General features: G+C 51.5%; 1 protein-coding gene across 1 annotated transcript; it reads left to right on the top strand.

Moving 5' to 3' along the window:
* The first annotated feature begins 229 nt into the window (after window positions 1-229).
* Window positions 230-12,803, top strand: GNPDA1 (glucosamine-6-phosphate deaminase 1). Its single transcript, XM_056124585.1, has 7 exons — window positions 230-333; window positions 1,098-1,227; window positions 5,890-5,991; window positions 7,237-7,419; window positions 8,228-8,412; window positions 9,962-10,136; window positions 11,571-12,803. Exons 2-7 carry the CDS (start codon window positions 1,104-1,106, stop codon window positions 11,666-11,668), a joined length of 867 nt encoding a protein of 288 aa, XP_055980560.1. The 5' UTR covers window positions 230-333; window positions 1,098-1,103; the 3' UTR covers window positions 11,669-12,803.
* The last annotated feature ends 13,917 nt before the right edge of the window (window positions 12,804-26,720 follow it).

The raw sequence follows: 26,720 nt of genomic DNA, 5'->3' as shown, positions 1-26,720 counted from the left end.
GCTAGATTAAATAAATGCAATTATTAGCTTAGAAAAATAAATTGAAAAGAGACTCAAAGCAGAGTGAGCCTAAGGAAGCCACACACCCCTCACTCCACCCGCTTATCTAGGCTCGGGGCCGCAGCTCCCGGGCCCCTCCCGGGCGGGCAGAGTCCGGCTGAGCCGCGTGATTCGCCGTCACGTGAGCGCGGGGCGGGGCCTGCCGCCGCCGCCGCCGCCGCGGGATAAGAGGGGAGCGGGGGGCCAGGCCGTGTTGCAGCATCCTAGGGGGCCGAGACCCCAGGCAGCCGCTTGGATCCCTCGTGCAGGCGCGGCCGCAGGACTCACGTCGGGGTGAGACAAACGCTCGTGCACCCGAGGGGCGACCACCGCGGCTGGTCGCGATGCCGGGGGTGGGAGGGGGGGCGGAGGGAGGTGGCTGGGGACAGCTGTCGGGCTTGGGAGCCATTACCGTTAGCGACCCCCGGTACTTTGGGTCTCCCAAGAACTCAGGAGCCCCCAGATCGGTGGGGGCGCACCCCTCCCCTTCCAGCGCCCACGACGCCTCTAAACGCAACGCCTTGGGCACCTCCCGTGGCTCTGCTGGCCCCCGACCCCCAGTGATCCCCCGCTGCTTAGTTAGGGGGTCCCGGGTTAGAGCAGGTCCAGCAGAGCCAGGGAAGTGGGGCCGGGCCCGGGGCTTACGCGGCACTGGCCAACCTGTGGGTCACTTTGTAGCTTGCCCGTATTCTGCACCTTGGAAGTGGACGGGCAGGTCCTGACACCCCACTTTGGCCCACCAGAGAATGAGCCCTTTGACCCTGCCCTTGGTGCAGGGAGGAACAGGCTAGGCCAGCCTGCTGGGCAGTCCCGCCTCCTAAAGGAACAGTTTCCTGGGAACTGAAACTTCCAGCTCAGCCCCAGCCCCCCCCTCCACCCCCCTCCCGCAGCCAGGCTGGTGGGGGGGGGTCCAGGCCCCCCCCCACCTGGGTTTCTCTCCTGCAAACCCCCACCACATGCACCCCTCACTCCTGGCTTCTCAATCTTAACACATACACACCCCTTTTCTTGACCTCCTGCCTGCACCCCCCCCATACCTTTTCTCACCCACCCTGCAGGACAAGATGAAGCTCATCATCCTGGATCACTATTCCCAGGCCAGCGAGTGGGCCGCCAAGTACATCCGAAACCGCATCATCCAGTTTAACCCGGGGCCCGACAAGTACTTCACCCTAGGCCTTCCCACCGGTGCGTGCTGGGATGGGGTGACTGGGTGGGCATTGGAGGGGTGGGGGGCTTCAGATGACTCACTCAGAAGGGCCTCAGAGGTACCAGTGCTGTGTGTGAACCCCTCTCCTGTAGTCCAGGTCCCCAGAAAGCAGGGCCCAGCTTCCCTGACGGGTGGGTTTAGTTGCAGCTGGCTGGGAAGGGAGGCTAGAGCCAGGATTTGCATTAGCCTGGAAGACTTTGCAGCTGACTGTTCACCTCCGTCCTCAGCCAGATCTGTCTACCAGGCTTCCTTCACAGAATTAAATCCTAAGGCTTTAGCACAAACATTTGTTTGTTTATTTATTTTTGCTTTTTGGGTCATACCTGGCAATGCACAAGGGTACTCCTTGCTCTGCACTCAGGAATTACCCCCTGATGGTGCTCAGGGGTCCATATGGGATGCTGGGAATCAAACCCCGGTCAACCGCGAGCAAGGCAAACGCCCTACCCGATGTGCTATTGCTCCAGCCCTTTGTCTGCTTTTCTGCTGTGCCAGGGATCAAACCCAGACCCTCACACATACAAAGCAGAGCTACCCCTTTTTCAGTTCGTGATCAAAGAGTAGTTTTGTTGGTTTTAGTTTTTTTTGTTTTGTTTTGTTTGGGGGCCATACCTGGCAGTGCTCTGGGCTTACTCCTGGCCCGTCTCTTGGGGATCAGTCCTGATTGGGCTCGGAATGATATGGGTTGCTGGGGATTGAACCCAGGTCATCTGCATGCAAGGTGTGAGCTTTACCCACTGGCCCCAGGTAAAATATTTTATACTTCACTGATTATGCTGCAACTACTTAACACTTGTAGCCAGAAAAATAGCCATAAGTTAGGTACACGAATAAAGGAACATGGCGGTGTGCTAAAAAGACATTATTTATGAACACTTCTGAGATTTGAATATATATGTGTAAATATATATGTGTGTGTATATATATATATATATTTTTTTTTTTGCAGTACAGATTTAATGTTTACAAACATGAGAAATAGGGCCCCTCTCGGAGAGCTCGGCAAGCTACTGAGAGTATCTTGCCCGCATGGCAAAGCCTGGCAAGCTATCTGTGACGTATTCGATATGCCAAACACAGTAACAACAAGTCTCACAATGGAGACATTACTGGGTCTGCTCGAGCAAATCGATGAACAACGGGAGGACAGTGCAGTGCTACAGAGAAATAGGGGATGTGGCTCAGGGGCAAGCAGATGGCGCACATGCATGAGGCCCTGGGTTTGATCCCTAAAGTTGCTTTTAAAAACAAACCCCAACAACTTAAAAACCACCAGCACTGTAGAGCAGGCTGCAGGCTGGGTTTAGTTGTGGCTGGAGGCCGTCACCTCCGCAGCGGGGATTTTGTGGGAGCAGTTTCTGCGTGTCCCTATGAAACCACCTTTTCCGTGGCCAGCTAGAGGTCACACTGACATCCTGTTTTTGAACTGAAGTGACTCAGCCTCCCTCCACCTGGGGCCTTCTGGGCTTCTGCTGAAACTTCCACCCAGCATCTGTGGAATCTGACCCCAACTCCTCCTAGTAACACACAGGGCACCCTCAGACCTTCCGCTCACATCCTTCTCTTAACATAGCACCAAACAGGACCTGAGCAGAAGCCATACAACTCACTCGGGCTAAAAGATGGGGTGGAGCCATGGTACTTGGGCGTTTGCCTTGCATACGGCCCTTCCCTGTTCAATCCCCGGTATCCCATACAGACCCCTGAACACCACCAGGAGTGATCCCTAGAGCACAGAGCTAGGAGTTACCACTGAGAACCGTTGGGTGTGACCCCCCAGAGCAAAGCAAAACAAAACAGAACAAATTAAAAAATAAAAACAATGGCCTGGAGCGATAGCACAGCAGGTAGGGCATTTGCTGTGTATGCGGCCAACCCAGGTTCGATTCCCAGCATCCCATATGGTGCCCCGAGCACTGCCAGGAATAATTCCTGAGTGCAGAGCCAGGAGTAATCCCTGTGTATCGCTGGGTGTGACCCAAAAGGCAATAAATAAATAAATAAATAAATACAGGAAAAGAATATGCTGGCAAGATACAATTGATGGGAAGGCTAGGGCTTTAGAAAATGGGCAAGATGAAGTTTGAGGACCTTTCTTTTTTTTGTCTGGGGGCCGCACCTGGCGGTGTGAGGGGCTAATCCCAGCACAGTATTTGGGGGACCATGTGGTCCAACGAGTGGACTGGATTGGCAGCACACAGCATGCGTGCTGACCCCTCCAGCCGTCTCCCTGGCCCAGACAGGCACATTTTATGCTCAGGCCCAGCTAAGGCTTTGTCAAGGGACCAACTGCTTATTGGTGGAGTAGGGTAGGGATGTCTGCCACTACCAGTCATGCAGCAGATGTTTATGAGGTGCCTCTTTGAGGCCAAATTGTTCTAGGTTCTGGGCATATGGCAATGAACTCAAAAGACAACAGTTCCTGCTTTCCAAAAGCCTCCACCATAGCGGAATCAACGAGAAGCACACAGACTATATTGGACGGGAAGAAGAGGGGAGAGGAGGGAAGGAGGGAAGCGAGCAGCTAGGCAGGGCTGAGGAGTGCTGTGTTGGGTGTGGTAGTAAGGAAATGTCCCTCTGAAGAAGTGACATTAAAGTCCCAAAGAGGTAAAAACTATGCAGACTCCTAAAAAACAGAAGGTGCAAAGGCCCTGAGGTAGAACTCCTGGAACAGGAGGAATAAGGGGAGGATGGTAGTCAGCGACCAGGCTGTTAACACCTTTATTGGCTGGGACTTGCACTGCACTGCGAAGCCCTTTGTGGGCTGTTAAAGAGATCTAAGGATGGGGAAGATGGTGCAGAAGGCTGGAGCACCTGCTTTGCATGCATGTGGGACGGATGGTTTCCTACATGAGATTAGCTTCTAAGCACTGCCCCCACCCCCCCCATGCATGCTTTCATTTCAGTAGTGTTGTTTCTTTGGGGCCGTGGTGGGGGTGGGGAGGGTGCGCAGGAGCCAGTGACACTTGGGGCGGGGGAGGGGGGGACAGGGAGGTTGTGTGGTACTGGGGATTGAGCCCAGGCCAGCCACATGCACGGCATGTGACCTAGCTGCTGTACTATCTCCTGGAGAAGGCTCCTGGGTAGGCTTTTGAAAAGATTCCTATCTTTTGATTTGTTTGTTTTTGGGTCACACCTGGTGATGGCTCAGGGTTTACTCCTGGCTCTGCAACTCAGGAATTTCTCCTGGTGGACTCAGAGGACCATTTGGGATGCCAGAGATAAGTCCGAGGCCAGCCACGTGCAAGGCAAATGCCCTACTCGCCATACTGTCTTATCGTTCTGGCCCCCATCTTTTGAGTTTAAAAAAAAAATTCAAATACACAGAAAAACTGAAGTAATATGGTACCATCTACTTAGATTCAACAGTTGTTAATATTTTGCTATATTTGCTTTCGCTTCTGATCACCTGTGTGTACACACACACACACACACACACACACACACACACACACTTTTTATAAGCCTCTTGACAATAATAAATCCTCAGCAAATAATTCCCTAAAGACCTTCCCTTAAATATGATGCCATTGTCATGCCCAAGACAAGGGAAAATCAGCTCACAATATCATCTAATACAGGCTATATTGAATTTTCCTCTAGTTGTCCACATTCGTTTTTTTATAGATTAAAAAAAAATCCAGTTTCCAGTCAGACACTGTGCATGTTTAGTCTTTCAGTCTACAGAAGTTCCTTTGCTTTTCCTTTATTTTGGGGAACTCACACCCAGTGGTGCTCAGGAGCTATGCTCAGGAGGGACCCCTGGGAACGCCAGGGATTAAACTGAGGGGAGCTGGGGCTGGAGTGATAGCACAGTGGGTAGGGCATTTGCCTTGCATGCGGCCGACCCGGGTTCGATTCCCAGCATCCCATATGGTCCCCTGAGCACCGCCAGGGGTAATTCCTGAGTGCATCGCCAGGTGCAACCCAAAAAGCCAAAAAAAAATAAATAAACTGAGGGGAGCGGCATGCAAGACCAGCACCTTTCCCGCTGTACTACCTCTCCAGGGCCTCCTGCTTTTTAAAATGTTTTTATGGGGCCAGAGCGATAGTACAGCTGGGAGGGTGTTTGCCTTGCACGTGGCCAACCCAGGTCCAATCTCCAGCATCTCTTATGTCCTCTGAGCACTGCCGAGAATAATTCCTGAGTGCAGAGCCAGGAGCATCACCAGGTGTGACCTAAAAAGAAAAGCCATTGACTATAATGAGGCTGTTTCCTGCACCATGGGACACCCTCCCCCAGACCCTCCCCACTGACCCCATCGGCTCAGATGCTGCTGCTGCTTCGAGTCCCCAATAGACAGCAAGTGTCTCCCCCCCACCCCCTCCCCACACACACACAGACACAGTAGCTGCCCGGGGACCTTCCTGTCTGTGGAGACGGGCTTGCAGTGCAGATTGCAGCCCTCCCGCCATCAGGAGCTGAGGCACCGCAGCCACCAGCTGTGCCCTCCTGTCCAGGGGCCGCGAGGGGATGGTGGCATGGAGCGAACAGTTCACGGGTGGCAGCTAAGAAGCAGAGCATCGCAAGAGCACTGTGGGCTCAGAGCTGACTGCTTCCTGGGTGTCCCTGGGCTGCCAGGAGTTGAGTCCAGTGTGGGGGGAGGGGGGGCGGCTGAAAGCTATGGGCTGTCTTGCAGGGAGTACCCCACTCGGCTGCTACAAGAAGCTCATTGAGTACTACAAGAACGGAGATCTGTCTTTCAAGTATGTGAAGACCTTCAACATGGACGAGTATGTGGGTGAGTCTCTTGCGGGGGGTGGGGGGGTGAGGGGGTCTGCCCGAGTCATAAGGCGACACTGCGCCCAGCAGCCTCCGTGATTTTGGACTCAGCATCTGTCGGTGCCCCCACTGTCCCCTTCCAGGCCTCACTTTACTCTGTATAATGGGTTGAGTAAAGCTCAGGATCACTCCTGACTAGGTTAGGGGGAACCATGTGGGATGCTTGGATAAAACCCAGGTCAGCCCCATGCAAGGCAAGCGCCCTACCCACAGTACTAGTGTTCTGGCCTACCTGGTCTTTTTTTTTTTCCTTTTTTTAGTTTTTTGTTTTGGGTTCACACCTAGTGATGCTCAGGGACTACTCTTGGCTCTGCACTCAGGAATCTCTCCTGGCTCAGGAGATCATATGGGATGCCAGGGATTGAACCCAGATCAGCTCCGTGCAAGGCAAACGCCTTGCCCGCTGTACAATCATTCTCCTCCTCTGTTGTCATTTTTAATGAGTTCACTTTAAGTACTCTTTGTTTGGAAGAACTGGTACATACATCATTAAAACTGCATATACTGCAGTAACCCTTTCACTTGTGCAGTTCAGTAGTACATTCACAACCAGCCTCTGGGACTTCACCCTGTAAAGCTGAAACCCTCCCCAGTAGACACCCGCGCCCCGCCCCCCCCCTCCATGCTTCCATCCCCTGCCACTTTGGTGCTCTCTCTCTGAGTGGCACCCACTGGCCGCCTCATGTAGGCGGGCTCCTACAGCTGAGACTTCTCATCACCGACTTATTTCCCTTAACATCATGTCCTTCAGGGCTCACTGGTCGTAGCATACCCGCATTTCCTCAACTTTTACTCTGACCATTTCTGGGAGGAGTTCTTCCTCTTGGCTAACCTAAAATCCCCTTTTGGAAAGCCGGGAGATCATGTGCTGCAACCAGTTTGGGGTTCAGGCAGATGGGGTGGGATGGGGGCGCAGCAAAGGGGGGGGTGCTTCTTCCCAGATGGGCCCAGCCCCATCTGTGGGTGACTAGGCCGCTCTAGGGGCACCCTGGCCTGCAGTCTCTCACCAGGGTCGGAAGGCCAGAGCCAGGGGAAGGTGGTGGTCATGGCAGCGGTGGCGGTCCCCACACTCGGTCTGTCCTGAGGGGTTAGGGTCAAAACACTGCTGCCCATGTCCCCGAGAAGAGCATCTGGAGGCGGGGGTGGGGGAGGGGAGGCGCCCTGTTCCAGCCCCGGCTTAGTGGTGTTTGCACACACCCCGCAGGCCTTCCCCGAGACCACGAGGAGAGTTACCACTCCTTCATGTGGAACAACTTCTTCAAGCACATTGACATCCAGCCAGAAAACACACACATCCTGGACGGGAATGCGCCTGACCTGCAGGCTGAGTGCGACGCCTTCGAGGAGAAGATCCGGGCGGCGGGCGGCATCGAGCTTTTTGTTGGAGGTGAGTGCAGGCAGCACTAGGCCGCGGGGGTGCGGGAATGGGTTACGGGGGTGCAGGAATGGGTCGGCGGGTGCTGCCGGGCGGTTCCCTGTCCTGGCACCTCTGTGCCTCCTGCACCCAGGCCCATTTCTATTGACTGGGAGATGCTGACTGGAACTTGGAAATACAGTGCCCTGGTCCCCAATTTTGACAGTTCAGTGACTTTATGTCATCACTGAGCAATCACAGGCTCCTGTAGCACCAGCAGATGCCACACTCAGCTACTAGACACTGTGGACAGATGGTTGCAGCCCAGAGAAATTTTGCAACTCGCCCAAGGCCAGCAGGCCAGGGCTAGCGGCGACATGTGGAGGCAGAGAGAGAGGGAAGGCTTGGGTGCCCCTCTCAGGTCTGTGTTCCCTCCTGCCCTGGGGGTGCCCTCTTATAGTTCCCATTGGTGACTCATGGGCCTATGAAGTTTGACAGCTATGTGTCAGAGTGAGAAGTCACAGTTTAATGATCTGGGAAGACCACAACTACTTGGATTAATTCTTACGTGTGCTTTATGTTAATCTTATGTTTTGGGGGGGGCGGGGGGGAGAAATGCATTCAGGAGGACCCTGTAGTACAGGGCTCAAAGCCAGGGCTCCAGGAACGCTTTAGTTCTTCTGCATCCTCTCCCCAAGCCCCCCGACTTGGCGGAGGAGAGGATAAGTCACTTGTTAAACGGTGGAGCTGGAGGACGCTCATGTGCGTAGGATGAACTTGCCGGGGGTGAGGGAGGGAGCTTGCGGGCAGGGGCTGACGGGCACCGGCTCTGTCTCCGCAGGCATCGGCCCCGATGGGCACATTGCCTTCAACGAGCCAGGCTCCAGCCTGGTGTCCCGGACCCGTGTGAAAACACTCGCCATGGACACCATCCTGGCCAATGCCAGGTTCTTCAAGGGAGACCTCACCCAGGTGCCCACCATGGCCCTGACAGTGGGCGTAGGCACCGTCATGGATGCCAGGGAGGTAAGGGCACGTGGGGCCCAGGGCCGCCTCGGGGAAGGCTGGCCAGGCTGTTTTTGGATCTTTACAGGGTGACTCATGTTAAAAATGAAGGTGTCATCAGTTGGGTTGGAACCCCAAGTGACCATGCCTCAGTTCCTCTTTCCTGTTTGACTTTCTCGGCGGCCCTCACCGCACCCCTTGAGGCTTCTCATGGTGAGCAGAGCTCAGCGCCACCCAGCAGAGGGGACGGGCAGGGCCAACTGCTTCCCCATCTGCACTGGCCGCCCTGGGCCCAGAGACACAGAAATGTGCAGAAGAGTTATGAACTGAATTTAGTGAGTTTTTTCCCCTCAAAAACGTGAATGTTTTTGTTTCACTTTTTGTGGGTGTGTGGTTTGAATTTCCTTTTATTTTGGATTTTGGACGCATGTTCTCCTTTCTGGGGTGTATTCTGTTGGAAGCGACCATAGACAATTTGGTTTCCAGTGAGAAAACAGTTCACTGGAAATGCATGAAGAGGTTCCCTCTGCAGAGAGAACGTTGTAATAAAGACACCCTGATTCCTGATGGACCTCAGATCAGGACTGGAGGCCCCCCAGCCGAAATCAGGGTGTCTGGATCTGGGATAGGATCTGGCACTGGGAACCAGGAAACTGTGTTCTGGGATCGTGATCAAAGCGCCACATTCTCTAAATGTGTCTTACTTCTAGTCTTTCAAGAAAGAAACAGGAAATCCTGTGCTACTCCACCCCCAACATACACACTCCTTGGTTAGGAATATGAATCACAGTGAAAGAAAATCTTTGGGGCTAAATTTTTTATATTCACTTTCCTACACTTCTGTTTTGATAGTCTAAGTGCCGAGGATAGTCTATGCTTTTGTCTTAACAGAAAAAAACCTTTGTGGCCAGACAGGTAGGGCACTTGCCTTGCATGCCGTCAGCTTGGGTTCGAGCCTCAGCACTCCATGTGGCCCCCTGAGCCCCACCAGGAGTGATCCCTGAGCACAGAGCCTGGAGTAAGCCCTGAGCATCGCCGGGTGTGACCCCAAAACATACAAGTGAACAAAAATTAGCAAAAAACCTTAGCCCGCGCCCCGCAAGTCACAGATGGTCTAACGCTGTGGATTGAGGCCTCGCTAGGCCTCACAGATGACTGTGCCCTTGCAGGGGCTGCAGACCAGGACAGTCCCTCTTTCCTGCTGTCACTGTGGAGACCCGGCTGCCCTGGGACCCCAGGTCGAAGCTGTGGGGGAAGAGGTGGGGCCACTTCTGGCAGGTCCCTCTGTCACCGTCAGGGTCACACACTGGGTGGATGAGAGCCCTGACCGTGGTTCTGCCCCTTACCCCAAGACCCAACTCTGCCAGGGAACTGGAAGGTCTCGCTGTTGCTCCCGCCCCCCGCACGCACACCAGGTGTGGAGCTGGGCAGCGGGACACCCTGGGCCTCCCTGCACACAGGCCTGACACATGTTTGGTTTGGGGGGCGGGAAGAGGGGAGACTGGAGCTGGGGGGTCCCGCACCACCCAGGCCATGGCTGCTCCTCCCTCAGTGCCGCTTCCTGTTCCAGGTGATGATCCTCATCACCGGCGCCCACAAAGCCTTTGCGTTGTACAAGGCCATCGAGGAGGGGGTGAGCCACATGTGGACAGTGTCGGCCTTCCAGCAGCACCCCCGCACCGTGTTCGTGTGCGACGAGGAAGCCACGCTGGAGCTGCGAGTGAAGACCGTCAAGTACTTCAAAGGTGAGTGGCACTGGGATGTGTGGCCACAAACTCCTGCTCACGGCCAAGTCAGCCCACCCGCAGGTCCCTCTTCCACTGCTGCCAAGGGCCACGTCCAGCCCCAGTCTGAGGGTACGAAATGACAGAGAAACTGCTGTCGAAGGCGTTTTCCCTTCCGCGGTGTTGCTGGGCAGCAGGTGCCTCTTTCCAACCAATTTAAGTCCATTTAAAAAGGATGTGGGCGGGGGAGGGGGGTTGGTGGAGCAATAGCACAGCGGGAAGGGCGTTTGCCTTGCACACGGCCAACTTGGGTTCAACTCCCAGTATCCCATATGGTCCCTCGAGCACCGCCAGGAGTAATTCCTGAGTGCAGAACCAGGAGTAACTACCCCTGTGCATCGCCGGGTGTGACCCCAAAAGCAAAAAAACAAACAAAAAAATAAATAAAAAGGATGTGGGGGAAAGAGGGTCAGCGGTCAAGATAGAAGGCTAAAGTCTGAGAAGGCAGAGGGACTGGAGAGATAATACAGCAGGTAGGGCGCTTGCCTTGCATACAGCCGGCCTGGGTTCGATCCCTGACATTCATACGGAGTGATCCCTGAGTGCAGAGCCAGGAGTAAGCTCTGTGCACCACTGAGGGTGGCCCCAAAGGTGGAGGCCTCCAGGGAGATAGAAGAGAAGAGACACTTGCCTTGCATGTGGCCAACCCAGATTTGAATGCTACCCCCATATGGTCCCCTGAGCCCCACCAGGAGTGATCCCTGAGCCACTGCTGGGTATGGCCTGAAAACCAAACTTTTAAAAAAGAATGCATGCTGCTTTAAGAAAATTCTCGTGTACTTTTGTTCCTTGCTTAAAAAAAAAAAAAAAAAAAGAACCTTGGTGGGAAGTGCTCAGGACTTATTTCTAGCTCTCAGTGCTCAGGAATCACTCCTAACAGTGCTTACTCTCCTGCCCCCAAGAATGAGTTTTTTTTTTTTTTATATATATAGTCAATTCTCCTAGAGAAAGAATTTACAAAAACATTCCATAGATTGTGGCATGTATTGGGAATACCAGTTCTTCTTCCCATTCTTCAGGTGTTTATTGCTTGAGGACAGCAGAGAAAAGACAGAAGTGTTTCATTTCTAGAGCCCTCCCGTTGATCTTTGATTTGCTCGAGCGGGCCCAGTAACGTCTCCATTGGAGACTTTGTTGTTACTGTGTCTGGCATATCGAATACTCTCGGTAGCTTGCCGGGCTCTCCGAGAGGGGCGGAGGAATCGAACTCGGGTCGGCCATGTTGGCCGCGTGTAAGGCGAACGCCCTACCCGCTGTGCTATCGCTCCATTTCTAGAGCAAAATCTAAAATCTGAGCACTTCTCAACTTGATAAAATCTAAAAACTGAGTACTACAAGACTTGACTTTTGCCATTACCTGTGGAATTGCTTTAACTGCTTCTTATTCTTCTCCAGGGTTAATGCTTGTTCATAACAAGTTGGTCGACCCCCTGTACAGTATCAAAGAGAAGGAAACCGAGAAAAACCAGCCGAAGAAGCCATACAGTGATTAGCCCGTGCTTATGCCAGGGCCGAGTGCCTCACTGGGACCCCCAGAAATCGTCTTAAAGAGGACAAATTTGTACTTCTCTAATCCATTATGGTCCCTGCAAAGGGTGAACTTGCCTGTGGCTCTAAGGCCCGGAGCCTCAGCAGAGTTTAGCTACAGGGAGAATGATTTTTATGACTGACTCTCAATCAAAAACAAACAAACAAACAAAAAAAAACACAAAAAAACTCTGGACAAACGTGCTGACTTCGAGGTCTCTCCCAGAGGAGCGTTTCTGGCTTGTTTGTCTGCCGGGTACCGTCCACTCAGTCAGGAAGCCCTGTCCTCCCGGGCTCTGTTCTCAGTCCGAGATCAGAGGCTCATGGTTCTGGGACAAAGCCTTTTGCGAGTTGACAGCTAGGATGAGGCTGGCTGTTCGAAATTCAGGCCCAAACTCTGGCAGTGCCTAAGCATAAGCAGGCAGTACCTCCAGCCCCCACCCCAACTTTTGCGCCCATTTTGGTGGTGTTTTGGTTTTTTTTTTCCCCTCAGTTGACTTTTCCATGAACTTGGAGAAATCCTTTGGGGGAGGAATTGGGCGGATGGGGACTGGTTGTCTAGGGGCCCAGGCACGTCAAACTCCACTCCCTGAAGATGTCTCCAGCACTGGGAGCAAGGCAGAAATCCGCTCCCATCCCCCCTTCCCCAGGCCCGTGTTTTGTTCCAAGGGCTTAGTCACATACTCATTAATGAGGCTGCGACCCACATCAGGGCTGTGTCGGCAAGGGGACACGCCCTGCAGGCAGCCCCATGGAGTGGTGGCTGAGGGCCACATTCCTCTCCTCCCCCCTGCCTGCCCTCTCCCTCTCAGGTTCACGTGGCAAGGGGTGAGGTCCCCAGAACGTCAGGAAATGGAACCCGAGTCCCCATCCCCCGTGTGGCTCTGTCCCTGCCACCTTCATCCCTTGGGGAGCGTGGCCGCCTCCCGCACTGTCCCTGTGCTCTGTGACACTGCTGGGGAAGGACCCTCAGAGCCTGACTCAGGCCATTCAGGGCCTGTCGAGGGCCCACTTTTCACCTCATACTCTTGTACGTGATTGTGCTGTTGTTGCTAAGCTCATGGATCAGTGGACTTGTTTACAATGTGGCATTTTCTATTAAATTCAGTATTTTCAAATAAAACATGCCGTTTTATTGGTTTCAAATAAAACTAACGCCTGCAAGGGCCAGGAAAGGGGCCACTGAGCTGATTCTGGCTGGCTGGGGGCGGACTAGCTGGTGAGCAAGCCTGCACATGCCACGCGAGGCCTGGCAGGAAACCATCCCCAGCGTTCCCGGGCCCTCTCTGGTCATACAGGAAGGCTAACAGAAGCATCGCAGAAACCAGAGGCAGCTGTGTGGGAAGTAGCAGCAATAAGCGCTCAGGTCTGAACACGAGAGGGCTGTGACAGCAAGGCCATTTGGGGGTCAGAGCCAGAGCACGGTGGGGAGGGCGTTTGCCTTGCACGTGGCCAATCCTGGCTCGATCCTTGACATTGCATATGGTACCCTGAGAACCACCAGGAGTAACCCCTGAGCACCTCTGGGTGTGGCCCAAAAGACAAAATTAAAAATAATGTCATTTGTGAGCAGGAAAAATCTCCAAACTGCAGTTTAGGTTTCGGGGTTGGGGGTGTGGCTGAGTAACAGCAGACGCTTCCCAAGTCTGAGGCCTTGAATTCCATTCCCAGCACTGAGAACCTAAAAGAAAAATTATTCTAGGTAGAATATAGGAGCGATAGCACAGCGGCAGGGCGTTTGCCTTACAAGCGACCAACATGGCTGACCCGAGTTCGATTCCTCTGCCCTCTCCGAGAGTATTCAATATGCCAAACACAGTAACAACAAAGTCTCCAATGGAGACGTTACTGGGCCCACTCGAGCAAATCGACGATCAACGGGAGGGCCTTACTTTTTTTCAGTCACAAGATAATGCAAAGATCTTGGATCAATATAACCAATTAAGGTCTAGCAGCTACCCCACAGCCACAATTTCACTTTTGTTCCTCTGTGTGTGTGGGGGAGGGGGGAGACGACTCCCTGTGGTGCTCAGAGCACTGTGCAGAGCTGTGGATGGGATCGCAGGGCCGTGCTTGATCCTTAGAGCATCCGTCTCCCCACCCCACCTGCCCCCTTTGCTCTCACCAGCCTCCCTCACCTGATGAGCTATGCGGAGACAGACATTCGCGTTACTTTCATTACATTCTCTTCACTGCTCCATTTGAATTGTGAATTTATTATTTTTTATTTATTTATTTATGTTACTGTGCCCAGCTCATAAACCACCCAGTATAGGAAAAGAAACTGCATAGGGTTTGGACCTGCCTACAGCGTCAGGCACTCTTGGGAACCTACAGACAAGGGGCACTGGACAAGAAGTTGGAAGATGGGTTTAACGGATTTTCTCTTTTTGTTTGGGGGCCACACACCCAGTGGTGCTCAGGGCACCCCACCCCAGGTCTGTGCTGGGGGGCCACATCCAGTGGTGTTTGAGACCACTTGGTGCTGGGTGTCTGACCCCAGCCTCTCACAGGCAAAGCTCACAAGCAGCCCTTGAGTTATTTCTCTGGCCCAAGAAAAGCTGAACTTGGGGGTATGGTGCCGCCAGCAGGTCAATCTGTACCTGTGAGGCGAGTGCAACAGCAGCCTGAAGGCGCCTTCAGACTTCCAGATACCCCCAAATTGCTGCTGTGCCTTTGGCCAGACCCCAACAACTTGGGGCAAAGTTTACCAAGAAAATAAACGGCCAAAAGATAGTTATGTGGGAGACACACCCACAAATCACCTCCGGCTCAGCTATATAATTGGAGGCATGGCCTCTCTGGTTCCTGATTGAACTGCTTAATGGCCATGATTCCAGAGACTCAGAAACAAATCTCGAAACCCAACGGCTTTTGGCAGAAATGCGTCCAGTCCCTGCAGTAAGTTACAGGCACTGGACCAGCCCAGGGGGGAATTAGTTGTATGCCTTGGCCTGTTCCCCCTGGCGGCCCGGTGGCTGCCATCCACCAGAGGCCACTGGACAGTCAGGTTTGGCCCACTGACGAGATACATGGGGCTTCACGGGATGGGGGTGGAGCCGGCCCTTTCCTTCCCGTCCCAACAAGACCCCGAGTCACCGCCCACAAACGACCTCTCTGGCTTCTGATCAAGTTGTTTAATGGCCATGATCCCAGAGACTCAGAAACAAATCTTGAAACCCAGCGGCTTTTGGCAGAAATGCGTCCGGACCACTCAGTAGGTTACTGTCGCCGGGCCACCCCAGGGGGGAAAGGGTGCTGTCCCTCCACCTGCTCCCCCTTGGCAGCTCGGTGGCAACCATCCACCAGAGGCCACTGGACAGTCAGGTTTGGGCCCGCAGTGATGAGACACGTGGGGCCTCATGGGATGGGGATGGAGCCGGCCCTTTCCTCCCCACCCCAACAAGACCCCGAGTTGCCACCCACGAACATTCTCTCTGGCTCCTGATCAAGCTGCTTAACGGCCATAATCCCAGAGACTCAGAAACAAATCTCAGAACCCAGTGGCTTTTGGCAGAAATGCGTCCGGACCCCACAGTAGGTTACTGTTGCCGGGCCATTCCAGGGGGGAAAGGGTGCTGTCCTTCCAACTGCTCCCCCTAGTCGGCTCGGTGGCTGCCATCCTCAAGAGGACATTGGGCAGTCAGGTTTGGGCCTCAGCGATGAGACACGCAGGGCCTCAGGGATGGGGGTGGAGCTGGCCCTTTCCTCCCCACCCCAACGAGACCCCAAGTCGTCACCCACAAATGGCCTCTCTGGCTCCTGATCAAGCTGCTTAACGACCATGATCCAAGAGACTCAGGAACAAATCTTGGAACCCAGCAGGTTTTGGCAGAAATCCCTCCAGATTTAATCGTTAAAATTTCGGAATTTCAAAATCACACGGCCACTACTGCAGCCATGCGACATCATATGTTATTCATAACCAGGAATAGAAAACAAATTGTCTACTGTTGCCTTTTCAGCAGATCTGAGTGTTGGGGTAAAATCCCAAATAATAATGGTGGGTCTGGTGTCAAAATATTGAATGTAATCAAAGTAGAGAGAGAGTAATGTGGAAATCGTCTGCCCCACAGGTAGGGGGAGGGTGTGGGTTGGAGGTATACTGGGATTTTTGGTGGTGGAGAATGGGCACTGGTGAAGGTACGGGTGTTTCATTGTATGACCGAGACTTAAACCCAAAAGCTTTGTAACTGCTCTCACGGCGATTCCTGTCCTGTCCTGTCCTCCCGTTGTTCATCGATTGTGCTCAAGCGGGCCTAGTAACGTCTCCATCGTGAGACTTGTTGTTACTGTGTTTGGCATACTGAATACATCACGGGGAGCTTGCCAGACTTTGCCGTGTGGGCGAGATACTCTAGCTTGCTGAGCTCTTTGAGAGGGGCGGAGGAATCGAACTCAGGTCAGCCATTTTGGCTGTGCGCAAGGCAAACGCCCTACCACTGTGCTATTGCTCCAGCCCCATGACGATTCAATAAATAAAATTATTAAAAAATGAAAAAAAAAAGCTGAACTTTTTCCAACAACTTTTTGAATATACGTAATCCATAATACTTTGGCGCCACATCCAGCAGTGCTCGGGAATTCAGGAGACCGCATGAGGGGCCGGAGACTGAACTAGGTTCTAAAATTCACCCATTTTTATAAATGTAATGATTAATTTCGGTTTGGGGGCCATGCCCAGCAGTGCTCAGGGCTGACTCCTGGCGGGGCCCGCCGGGGGAGTAGATGGGATGCGGGAGGCACACCCCATGTGCTGGACCATCACTCTAGCCCGTAATGATTACTTTCTACCATTCTTCCCCACACCTGACCTCTGTCTTTCCCAAACGCTCCCACCCGCTCCAGGCCCAGGTGTCACTGAACTGCTTTGTGTCTGCACATTTCCTTTTCTGGATATTCCACTGAAAACGAATCACGCGGCAGGACACTTGTGTCCTCTCACTGGGCAAGGTTATGAGGTTGATCCACATCAAGTGGCCATCAGCTCACTGCTTTTTTTATTACCAAAAAGCATAGCACATTTTTTCCGGTAAATAGCAGCTCCAGTAAATAGGTCAGCTTTTAGAACTCAGTAAGAAAGACTTAGTGATGACATAAAACGGAGATGTCTGTATGAGGTTTAGAATGTGCTGTCCGGGGCTGTTTCCCTGGTGACCAATAGTGTTCTCCTGCTTAATCCTTGCAGATGGAGATCGAGGGCGACTGTCCACTCATGGCCAAGCTGGGCCTCCGACACGAGGCTTTGAGGGGAGCTAATTATACTTCTCAGGGACCAGGTGGCCTGAGACGCGGGTCTTGTGTGGGGTGCTGGGGATTGAACCCAGGGCCTCATGCATGCAAGACATGTGCTTCATTTACCACCGAGCCACATTCCCCACCCCGTCCCAAACATCTTATTGCTGAAAAACAAGCTTTGAAAAAAGATCCAAGCCAATACTGAGAGGACAAGCAACCAGAAAAAATGGGGCTCCTGACAAGAGGAACAGTCAGGAACTATTAAGCGCAGTTAAGCGGAACAGGCTGAGTCTAGAAGACACCCTCTCCCCCCACGGAAGCCTGGTGCTCAAACAGGAGAAAGTTACTAAGTATCTGTGGAAGCTGTTTGAGGAAGTGTGGACAGGAGGTGTTTGAAAGTCTTATTAGATCCAAGTGGGCCTGGTGGGCTGGAGAGTACAGTGGTGAGGCCCTTGTCGTCCACGCAGCTCACCTGGCTGGGATCCCTGGCACCCCCGATGGTTCTCCAGGAATCCCAGGAGTGACTAAGCTCAGGAGTTCCTGAGAACTGCTTGGTATGGCCCCAAGACAAAACAAACAACAACAGCAAAAGGGGCAGCTTTCCCTCCCTCACCCCAAACCCCCAAATCAGCAGGTTTTTGCGCTCCTCAGAGTGAGAACCAGGAGGTGTTTCTAAAAGCAGAATCCTCTAGGGGGAGCCCCTGAGACTAGCTTCTAGGACTTTTCCTATTCGGGTTTTTTTTTTTCTTTTCTTTTTATTTATTTATTGTCTTTTTGGCTGGAGCTATTGCACAGCGGGTAGGGCATTTGCCTTGCACACGGCTGACCTGAGTTCAATTCCTCCGTCCCTCTCTGAGAGCCCGGCAAGCTACCGAGAGTATCTCGCCCGCACGGCAAAGCCTGGCAAGCTCCCCGTGACGTATTCAATATGCCAAAACACAGAAACAAGTCTCACGATGGAGACGTTACTGGGCCTGCTCGAGCACAATCGATGAACAACGGGAGGACAGTGCTACAGTGCATTGTCTTTTTGGGTCACTTTCCACAATGCTCAGGGGTTACTCCTGGCTCTGCACTCAGGAATTACTCCTGGCAGTGCTCAGGGGACAATATGGGATGCCAGGGATTGAACCTGGGTCGGCCTTGTGCAAGGCAAATGCCCTACCCACTGTTCTATCACTCCAACCCCAGGAGTTTTGGTTTTTGAGTAGCCCTTGGCAGTGCTTACGGTCACTGGATGGGACACAACACACACACACACACACACACACACAGTGCCAGGAAAGCAAACCCAGGGCTCCTGCAAAGCATATTCTCTAGCTGGTTAAGGATCTCCCAATCTGCTTGTGGTCCCCACCTAGCAGTGCTCAGGGGCTATTACAGCTTGGTATTTGGGGGGCTAGGGGGGACCACTCCTGGCAGTGCTCAGGGGACAAAATGCTGGGAATCACCATGCCCCTTGCAGGCCACGCCTTGCAGGAGCCTGCTGAGCCATCTCCTGCATTTCCCTGGACGATGGCTGGTCTGGTCCATGCCCGGCCCCGAGCAGAGTCCAACTCCTGAGTGCGCTCTATTTCCCTGTCTGTCTGTCTGTCTGTGGTGGTTTGCCCCATGACCTCGATTCTCTGATGGACGTAAGAAAAGTTGGGTTTCAGTTTGTTGAGCTTTTCTCATGCCCTATTTTCCTCCCAGTCCAGACTGTCACCTCCGGCCCACAGGAACCGCATGTGAAACATCACCAATGGCCTCTACGCTGGTCATTATTTCCGGAGTTCATATGGCCAGTGCGCCGTGTCTGGCACCACTGACCACTCTACTTCACATTCGGCATGGCTTCCAGAGCACGACACGGCTGCTTTCCTTTCCTGCTGGCTGCTGTCCCCTCACTGCTCTCCTCCTTCCCCGACCTCTGGAGAATGGCCAGACAAACTCTCTGAACTCCCTCAGAAACTTCATCTGGCCTCATGGCTTTAGAAGAGGGACCAGAGACAGGACAGCAGGGAGGGCACTTGCTTGCACGCCGCTGACCCAAGTTTCCCTAGCAGCCCATTATGGTTCCCTGAGCACTGAGGTGTGATCCCTGAGCACAGAACCAGGAGTCAGTCTGAATACAGCAGAGTATGGGCTCCTGCAAAAATTATACACACATCTATGCATTGACAACGACACTTTCACCTCCCTTGAACTCCACACTGGAATCCCAACTGCCTGGCATCTCCCCAAAATAGCCACCGGGCTCCTGGGGCTGGAAAACACAGAGTTCATTGCCTTGACTACAGTCAACCCAGTTCAATTCCTGAGCGGAGCCAGTAGGAAGCCCTGAGCACTGCTGCATGTGGCCCTGCCCTGTCCCTGGGCCCCTCCCCAAACAACCAGGAGTCTCAAATTCACACACCAACTACTACATTTCTGATGTTCCATATGCAAATCTGCTACCTGTAAGGTTTTTCCACCTCAACAGCTCAGAGTCCCCTCCCCCCCGAAAAAAGTCAAAACGAAAAAGCCCTACAAATTAACTGCCATGTCACACTCACACGACACATGCGAGCTATCGGTGAATCCTTGCAGTTTCTCCTGCAGTTTCCCCTTCAAAGTTCGTTCAGATCTGATCACGGAAGAGTCCAAGCCCGTGGGTGTAGCCATCTGGACGTCTCACCTGAGCTGACTGGGGCCGGCCTTCACTGGCCCACATTCCTCCTCTTCCACCCCACTCCCTTCCATTCAACTCCAAACGCTCCCCAGGCTGCCACCTCCCACGGCCCAGCGCGGCCTCCAGTACCTCCCTAGCACTCCCTCAGTGGCCTCAGCCCTTCAGCAACTGTGCTGCTCCTGACTCACAAGCCTCGTTCCTGCTGTTCCCGCTGCCTCCCTTCTCCTCTCCCGGGGCCCTGCCAAGGTCACTGCAAGTGACAGGACAGCTTATGGGCTGTGGCACTTTGTGTGCTCTGTGTGTGGCTGAGCCTTTATTCAAAAGCCCAACTGAAGTCTGAAGTTTCCACATCCCACTGTTGACCCGACTCCTCCCTCTGCCCTCTCCTGACTTCTCTCCACAACACTTAAGGTTCAATGAAATTTGCTTAGTGTCAGGCCGGAGCGATAGTACAGTGGGTCGCGGGCTCTTGCCTTGCACGTGGCCAACACGGGTTCGATTCTCGGCATCCCATGTGGTCCCCCAAGCTTCACCAGGAATAATTCCTGAGCACTGCCAAGTGTGGCCCAAAAAGAAAAAAAAATTGCTTAGTGTCTGTCTCCTTGCCTTGGGTGCAGAGGGGTCCACATCTGTTTTATTCACTGCCACAATCTCGCACTGAGAACCATACATTCCATCAGGAGGAGCTCACTCAGTAATGCTTGTTATGGAAGTGACTGAATAGTAGGGAACCACCAAGGGTGACTAGGCCAAAGGACCGAGTATAACACACACCTTTTAAACAGACAGGCACTTCTGTTGTCTAGCTTGACTCAACCGAGAGGGAAAAATAGAAAGCCACAGGAGGAAAAGGCTGTGCAGAGCAACTCCGGCAGCTCAATCTAAGTTTCAATGTGCCCAATCTGGGGCTGGGGTGATAGTACGGCGGCGGGGAAGGTGTTTGCTTTCAGGTGGCTAACCCAGGTTCCATCCCCGGACCCCCATGTGGTTCCCTTAGCATCACCAGGAGTGATCCCTGAGTTCACAGCCAGGAATAAACCCAGATGTGGCCAAAAAAAAAAAAAAAAAGAGAGAGAGAGAGAGAGAGATGTATGTGTCTGATTTTCCTCAGAGCATCCTCTCATGGAGCGGCCGACCTTCAGCTAGCCTGGGATGAGTGTATGCTTGTTTAATTCTCACTCACCTTTGCTAAGAACATTCTTGAAGTCAGTTTTCTGACCAGAAGCCCTCAGATCTATCTGCAGGTGATTTTTCTACTTGGTGGAAATTAAGGGGGCAGATTGTCTGAGTACTCTGACCGTCATCAGCATGCAGGGGCACCAGGTGCCAAGCCTGTCACCTCAGGAGCTCAAAGAAAAACAACTTCTTTACCTCAGAGGCGACAGATAAATGCTGCGGTCGCAGGCTCTGGCTCCAAAACAGCTTTGGGGATGCCTGGAGCGACAGGTCAGCCTTGTTGGTGTCAGAGGTCGCTCTGCTTTCCAAGGTGAACTGAGCCAGCTCAGGCATTGTTATAGGACGGGAAGTGCTGCCACCTGCTGGTAATGATGATTCTCTCCCACCCCACCCCTTCTTCCTTCCTTCCGAGCGTGCGTGCATGCGTGTGTGTGTGTGTGTGTGTGTGTGTGTGTGTGTGTGTGTGTGTTTTGTTTCGTTTTGGTCACACCCAGCAGTGCTCAAGGCTTACTCCTGGCTCTGAGCTCAGAGATCACTCCTGGGGGTGTTCAGGTCGGGGGACCATACGACCATATGGGATGCCAGGAATTGAGGCCATGTTGGCTGAGCGCAAGGCAAATGCCCCACCTGCTGCCCGCTGTTCGTACTATGGCTCCTGATCCTGCTCTTCTCCCCCTCTCCTGATTCCTTCTTCCTCTCCTTTCTCTCTCCAAGGCAAATGCCTCAAGCCCTGTACTATCCCACAAGCACTCTTGTCTCTTAATAAAAAACTGAATTAATATGTTAATGGATTTCTAATGTAAACTAGAAAATAGTAACAGTGATCCATCCAGGTCCAGAATAGAAGTGACAAGTCTTTTCTCTGTTACTCATCTACAAAGAGACCTCAGAGCAAAAGGAATGTCAGATCTGAGGAGCCCTCTAGAGTGAGGGCATCAGTGGTCGAGCGATAGTATAACGGGGAGGGCACCTGCCGTGCCCACTGTGAGCCGGTTCAATCCCCAGCACCTCATTCGGTTTTCCCAAGCCCGCCAGGAGTAGGCAGTGAGCACAGCCAGGTGTGGCCCCAAAACAAAACAAAAACGAGAACTAGGTCATCAGTCCAAGAAGTTTTTCCGCTCATGACCAATTCAGGCACAGCGGATGAAGGGACCAGAAGGATGGCACAGGGGTTGAGGCGCCTGACTTGTGTTTGGCCGCCCAGGTTTGAATCTCTGGCACCACATAATGGTCTGGGACACAGAGCCAGGAACAGAACCTCTAGCACTGCCAGGTGTGCTGCCCCCTCCACCACCAGCACCAAAGAAAGTCCCTGTAAACACTGACAATAAAACCGCAGGGGACTGGGAGTGTAGCTCAGAGGCAGAGAGAACACCCCGTGCCCGGGGTCCTGAGTTCCAGTCTGCTACCACAGCACAAACAACGAACGGAGACTGCTCTGTACCAGCCACACCATTTTTTCCTGTATCTCTAAAACTATTCTAAAACAAAAAGTTGAAGAAAGAGATCAAAAGTTCAGGACCAGACAGCTTCTTTGGAGAACTCACTATTCAGAAAAAGATTTAATACCAATCTGCTCAAATTCTTACACAAAGTTCAAGACAAGGGAACCACTCAAAATTCTTTATGAGCACTATACTCTGATACTAAAAACAGATACAGATGATTTAAGGAAAGGAAAACTACAGGCCAACATCCTTGATAAATAAAAAAATCCCCAACCAAATACTGACAGACAGAATTCACAATATACTAGAAGAATCATATAGGATTATTCTAGGCCTAGAACAGTTAAACAGCCACAAATCAACCAATTTAATACACCACATCTACGGGAGGCTAAAAAAAAAAAATCATGATTATCTCAATTTGAAAAAGCATTTAACAAAGTTCAACACCCAATTTGTGTAAACTCAAATAAGGGCACAGCAGCGGTGACTCTATCTCTCCCGCCGCCCGCGTTCGGTAGTCTCGGGGCCACTTCCCCACGCCGGGGAGGTTGATGGCGATGGGCAGGCAAAGGAAGGAACAAGGACCAGGCTGGTTGGTCTTAGTTGTAGTTTATTCCATTCCCATCTCCATTCTCTGATTCTCCTCCTGCTTCTTCCTCCCCCATGCTACTTCATTCTCCTTCTCAATCCCCCTTCATCCTCCTTCTCTGGAGTCTCGATTCTGATTCTGCTCTCTCAGCCCACTCTTACAGTCTAGTTAAATCCCAAAGCATGAGGGGTTGGGGCAATAATTACACATAGGTGTGGTCACAATCAATAGGGGTAGAATTCTTTCCCTTGGGGAAAGCCGCTTCTAGGACAGGTTGTCACTATCAGATCAATCCACCCTAGAGCGGAATCCCCTGGGTGTGTTTCTCCTCTCCTTGTCTAACAAACATATAAGCATATATAACATAAATCATTTTGTATGGATATAGTAAGAAATACCTTAAACTTATAGAATTGCCCTCCTAGAGCCATCTCGATTTCAGACTACAGTGCTCAGGCCAGATAGTCTTTCCCACCCCTAGCAGGGTCCTACTCTCGTCGTTACTTTTGGATCATGACAGCATTTTCTATGATCAAGCTCTTAACTTACAGTTAAGAATTGTGGCACTTTGGCCTGGCCCATTTCGATGCCAGGGGAGCTCACTGCTTGCCCTGGGTCTATTCAGTCCCTCGTTGGAACCCTGCTTTTAGGGTGTTAGGAACCAAGGGCAACTGAGGCTTAAGTCAAGAAAGCAGATGCCCAGGAGTGAATATTCAAAGCCAATTAAATCCTAAATTACAAAGCATAATGTTAACAGTCTTCCTGTATCTATACAAAAAGGGCACTGCTTTAAAGTAAACTATTCAAAAGACATAAAAAGAGGAGAAAGGCAATATTAACTTACAATACAATTTCAGTGTCCTAGAAGGATCTGACCTTACAAATGAACAGATACTGATTAGGGGGGAAAAGCTGATTAACTGGTTAAGGAAAGAGAGCACAGAGAAGTGGTTACAGATAAACGGAAGGAATGGGAGTGACTTCGGAGCACTGTGTTGGGTGTAACCTGATAAACCTAAGCTCCTTGTAGAGAAAGGGAGAAAGGACAAAGCAATGTTATCCTACACCAGTTAAAAAAAAAAACAAAACTCCACAATGTATTAAGGGAAGGTATCTCAATAAAGCGAAGAACAGCAAACACAACTCAACATCATTCTCAGTGAGAAGACAAGACCTCTACAAATGCAGTTATTTCACTGGGCATTCAAGAAGTTCCCCCCATCTTATGTTTTATTTAGAGACAAAAGTATTTTACCAAAATACTACCATCTTAAAATCAGTTCAAGAGCCAGATAAGAGAGTGGGAAGGGTGCTCGCCATGAAGGTGGCTGGCCCAGGTTTGATTCCAGCATCCGGCACCCCATGGTCCTCTGAGCATCACCCAGGAGTGATTCCAGAGCACAGAGCCAAGTGTAACCCCTGAGCATCTCTGGGTATGGCCCCAAACAAAACAAAATATAAATTTATTCACAACTTGTGACTTAACACAAGACTTCATGAGCCTACTGGTCATCTTTGTTTTGGGGCGATGCTCAAGGCTGACTCCTGACTCTGCATTCAGGAATCACTTCTGGCAGTGCTCAGGGGACCATATGGGGGTGTTGGGGATCAAATCCAGGTGGGCCATGTGCAAGGCAAGCTGTACTGTCTCTGGTAATCTTTTTATTTTTATTATTATTATTATTTTGCTCTTTTGGGTCACAGGGGTCACTCCTGGCTCATGCACTCAGAAATTACTCCTGGAGGTGCTCAGGGGACCATATGGGACGCTAGAAATCGAACCCAGGTCGGCCATGTGCAAGGCAAATGCCCTACCCACTGTGCTATCACTCCAGCCCCATGTCTCTGGTAATCTTGAGGGATTAAGATTTTGCACCTACGGCTGGAAAGACAGTACAGGACTAATGCGCTCTGCCTTGCATGCAGACAGCAGACTCTGCCTTGTCCCTTCACAGAGCTGAAGAAGTCCTGGGGTACTGCAAGGTGTGACCCCAAACCAGCCCCTGACCAAAACAATGCTTTAAAAAATTTTTTACCTAAGGAACACTCAAAGAACACACAATTAAGACTGACTCACTAAGCTTCCCTTTCCAGTCTCACCCAGCCTCTCATTCCCATCTCCTCCTGTCCCCCTTGCTAGTCTCCCTGTCCTGGTCTCTCTTGTCTCTCACACCCTCCAAACCTTGGCTGTGGCAACCACACCCAGATCCCATAGCACAATCAACATAACAAAGCCCTTCCTGAACCCCTACAGACAGGAGATCCTTGGTGGTGGTGGTGGTGAGGGTGGGGTGGGGATACAATTTAGGATGTATTTCTCCTTTCCTAACTCCAACAATCATTTAGACATTCATCTTAATTTTACTTCTTAATAATATTAGTCATTTTGTATGGGCACAATAAGAGATACATTAAGCTTATAGAATGGCTCTCCTGGGGGCATCTCACTATAGATCTCAGACTACAGTGCTCAGGTCACATTACTCTTTCCTAACCCTAGCAGGGTCCTAATCCAGTCGTTACCTTTTGGATCATGACAGAATTTGTCCATGACCATGCTCTTAACTTATAAGTCCAGTCCTCATCAGGACCCTGCTTTTGGGGTGCTAGGAACTAAGGGCAACTGAGGTTTAAGTAGAGAGAACAGATGTCCAGGAGTGAATATTATTCGTAGTCAATTAACTTCCCAAGTTACAAAAGCATAGCATTAACTGTCTTCCTGTGCCCATGCGAAGAAAAGGACATTGCTCTGAAGTAATTATGCAAAGGATTTAAGAAGAGAAAAGTAATACTTACATGTTAACAGAGTCTGATGAGGGGATACAGGTGATTGACAGGTTGGGGAAGCAGAGCACAAGAAAGAGGTTACAAATAAACACAGGAATGGGAGCACTGTGGTGGGAGTAACCCAATAAACCTAAGCTCCCTGTGGCAAGGCAGAAAGAACAGACTAATGTTATCCTATAACTGACCACTGAAGATTCATGTTTTTTTTCATTTAAATCACAGAGAGGGAAAAAAAATTTCTTTTATAAACTGGATTTAAAGGCACCTTTCCTCCATTAACAGAACGTGCAAGAAACTCTGATTATCTCGAGGGCCCAGAGAGATAGGACAGGGAGTAAGGCACTTTTTTTCTTGCACACAGCAGACCCCAGCTCCACCCTCAGTACTGCCCTTGGTCCCCCAAGCACCACCAGGAGCGATCCCTGAGTACAGAGCCAGGAATCCCTAAGCACTGCCAGGTGTGGTCCCGAAATCCCCCAAATTAAAAAATAAATGACCTCTAGCATCAATCAGCTAGCCCATGACCTTAAGAGCTCTGAGGGGGCTGCCACTACAAACACGCGAACTGAACCTAATTCAAACACAGAACCACTCTTTCCAGATGTATATTATATAATCAATTGCTTTGATCTTTGACTTTTTAAGTTTGCTTTCGGTCCTACATAAAATATGCTACAGAGGTCCAGGAAATTATGTGATTTAAACAAAATATAGGCCCCAACCCCTAAGTCTGGCCTACTCCCAGGTAAAAGGGGTTTGGGTAGTATTCCGTTACATTTTTCCTTCTCACTTAAAAAGAAAATGTACCTAGAGGCGCCCAAGAGAGTGCAGTGAGCTGGAGCTGTGGCTCGATCCCCTCAATCCTCTCAGCTCTGCCAGGAATGACCCGTAAGCTCAGAGACACTGAATCCCTGAATCCCTGACAGTACCCTCACCACACCCCCCACTCCCACAAAAATAAAAGGTAAGGAATTGCGTTTGGGTCAGGGATTCTACAGGGGCTGCAGTCATGCTTTGTATCCATGAGGCTAGGTTCTATCTTTAGGAACGCATGGTCCGCCCACAGTACCACTGGGCAGTATAGTGCTGTTGGCCCCTGATCAGTGCTGGGGAGGGCCAAACCCCCC

Source organism: Sorex fumeus, unplaced genomic scaffold (assembly GCF_029834395.1).
Source record: "Sorex fumeus unplaced genomic scaffold, SorFum_2.1 ptg000051l, whole genome shotgun sequence".
Lineage (NCBI taxonomy): Eukaryota > Metazoa > Chordata > Mammalia > Eulipotyphla > Soricidae > Sorex > Sorex fumeus.
Note: the sequence above shows the minus strand (reverse complement) of the source record. Positions and strands in the feature narration are given on the sequence as shown.

Bases quoted from the DNA above. Each gene is read 5' to 3' on its own strand.
- GNPDA1 (XM_056124585.1), top strand. From the start codon at position 1,104: ATGAAGCTCATCATCCTGGATCACTATTCCCAGGCCAGCGAGTGGGCC. The intron at 8,413-9,961 runs GTAAGGGCACGT...TTCCTGTTCCAG, and splicing joins CCGTCATGGATGCCAGGGAG to GTGATGATCCTCATCACCGG. The intron at 10,137-11,570 runs GTGAGTGGCACT...ATTCTTCTCCAG, and splicing joins GACCGTCAAGTACTTCAAAG to GGTTAATGCTTGTTCATAAC.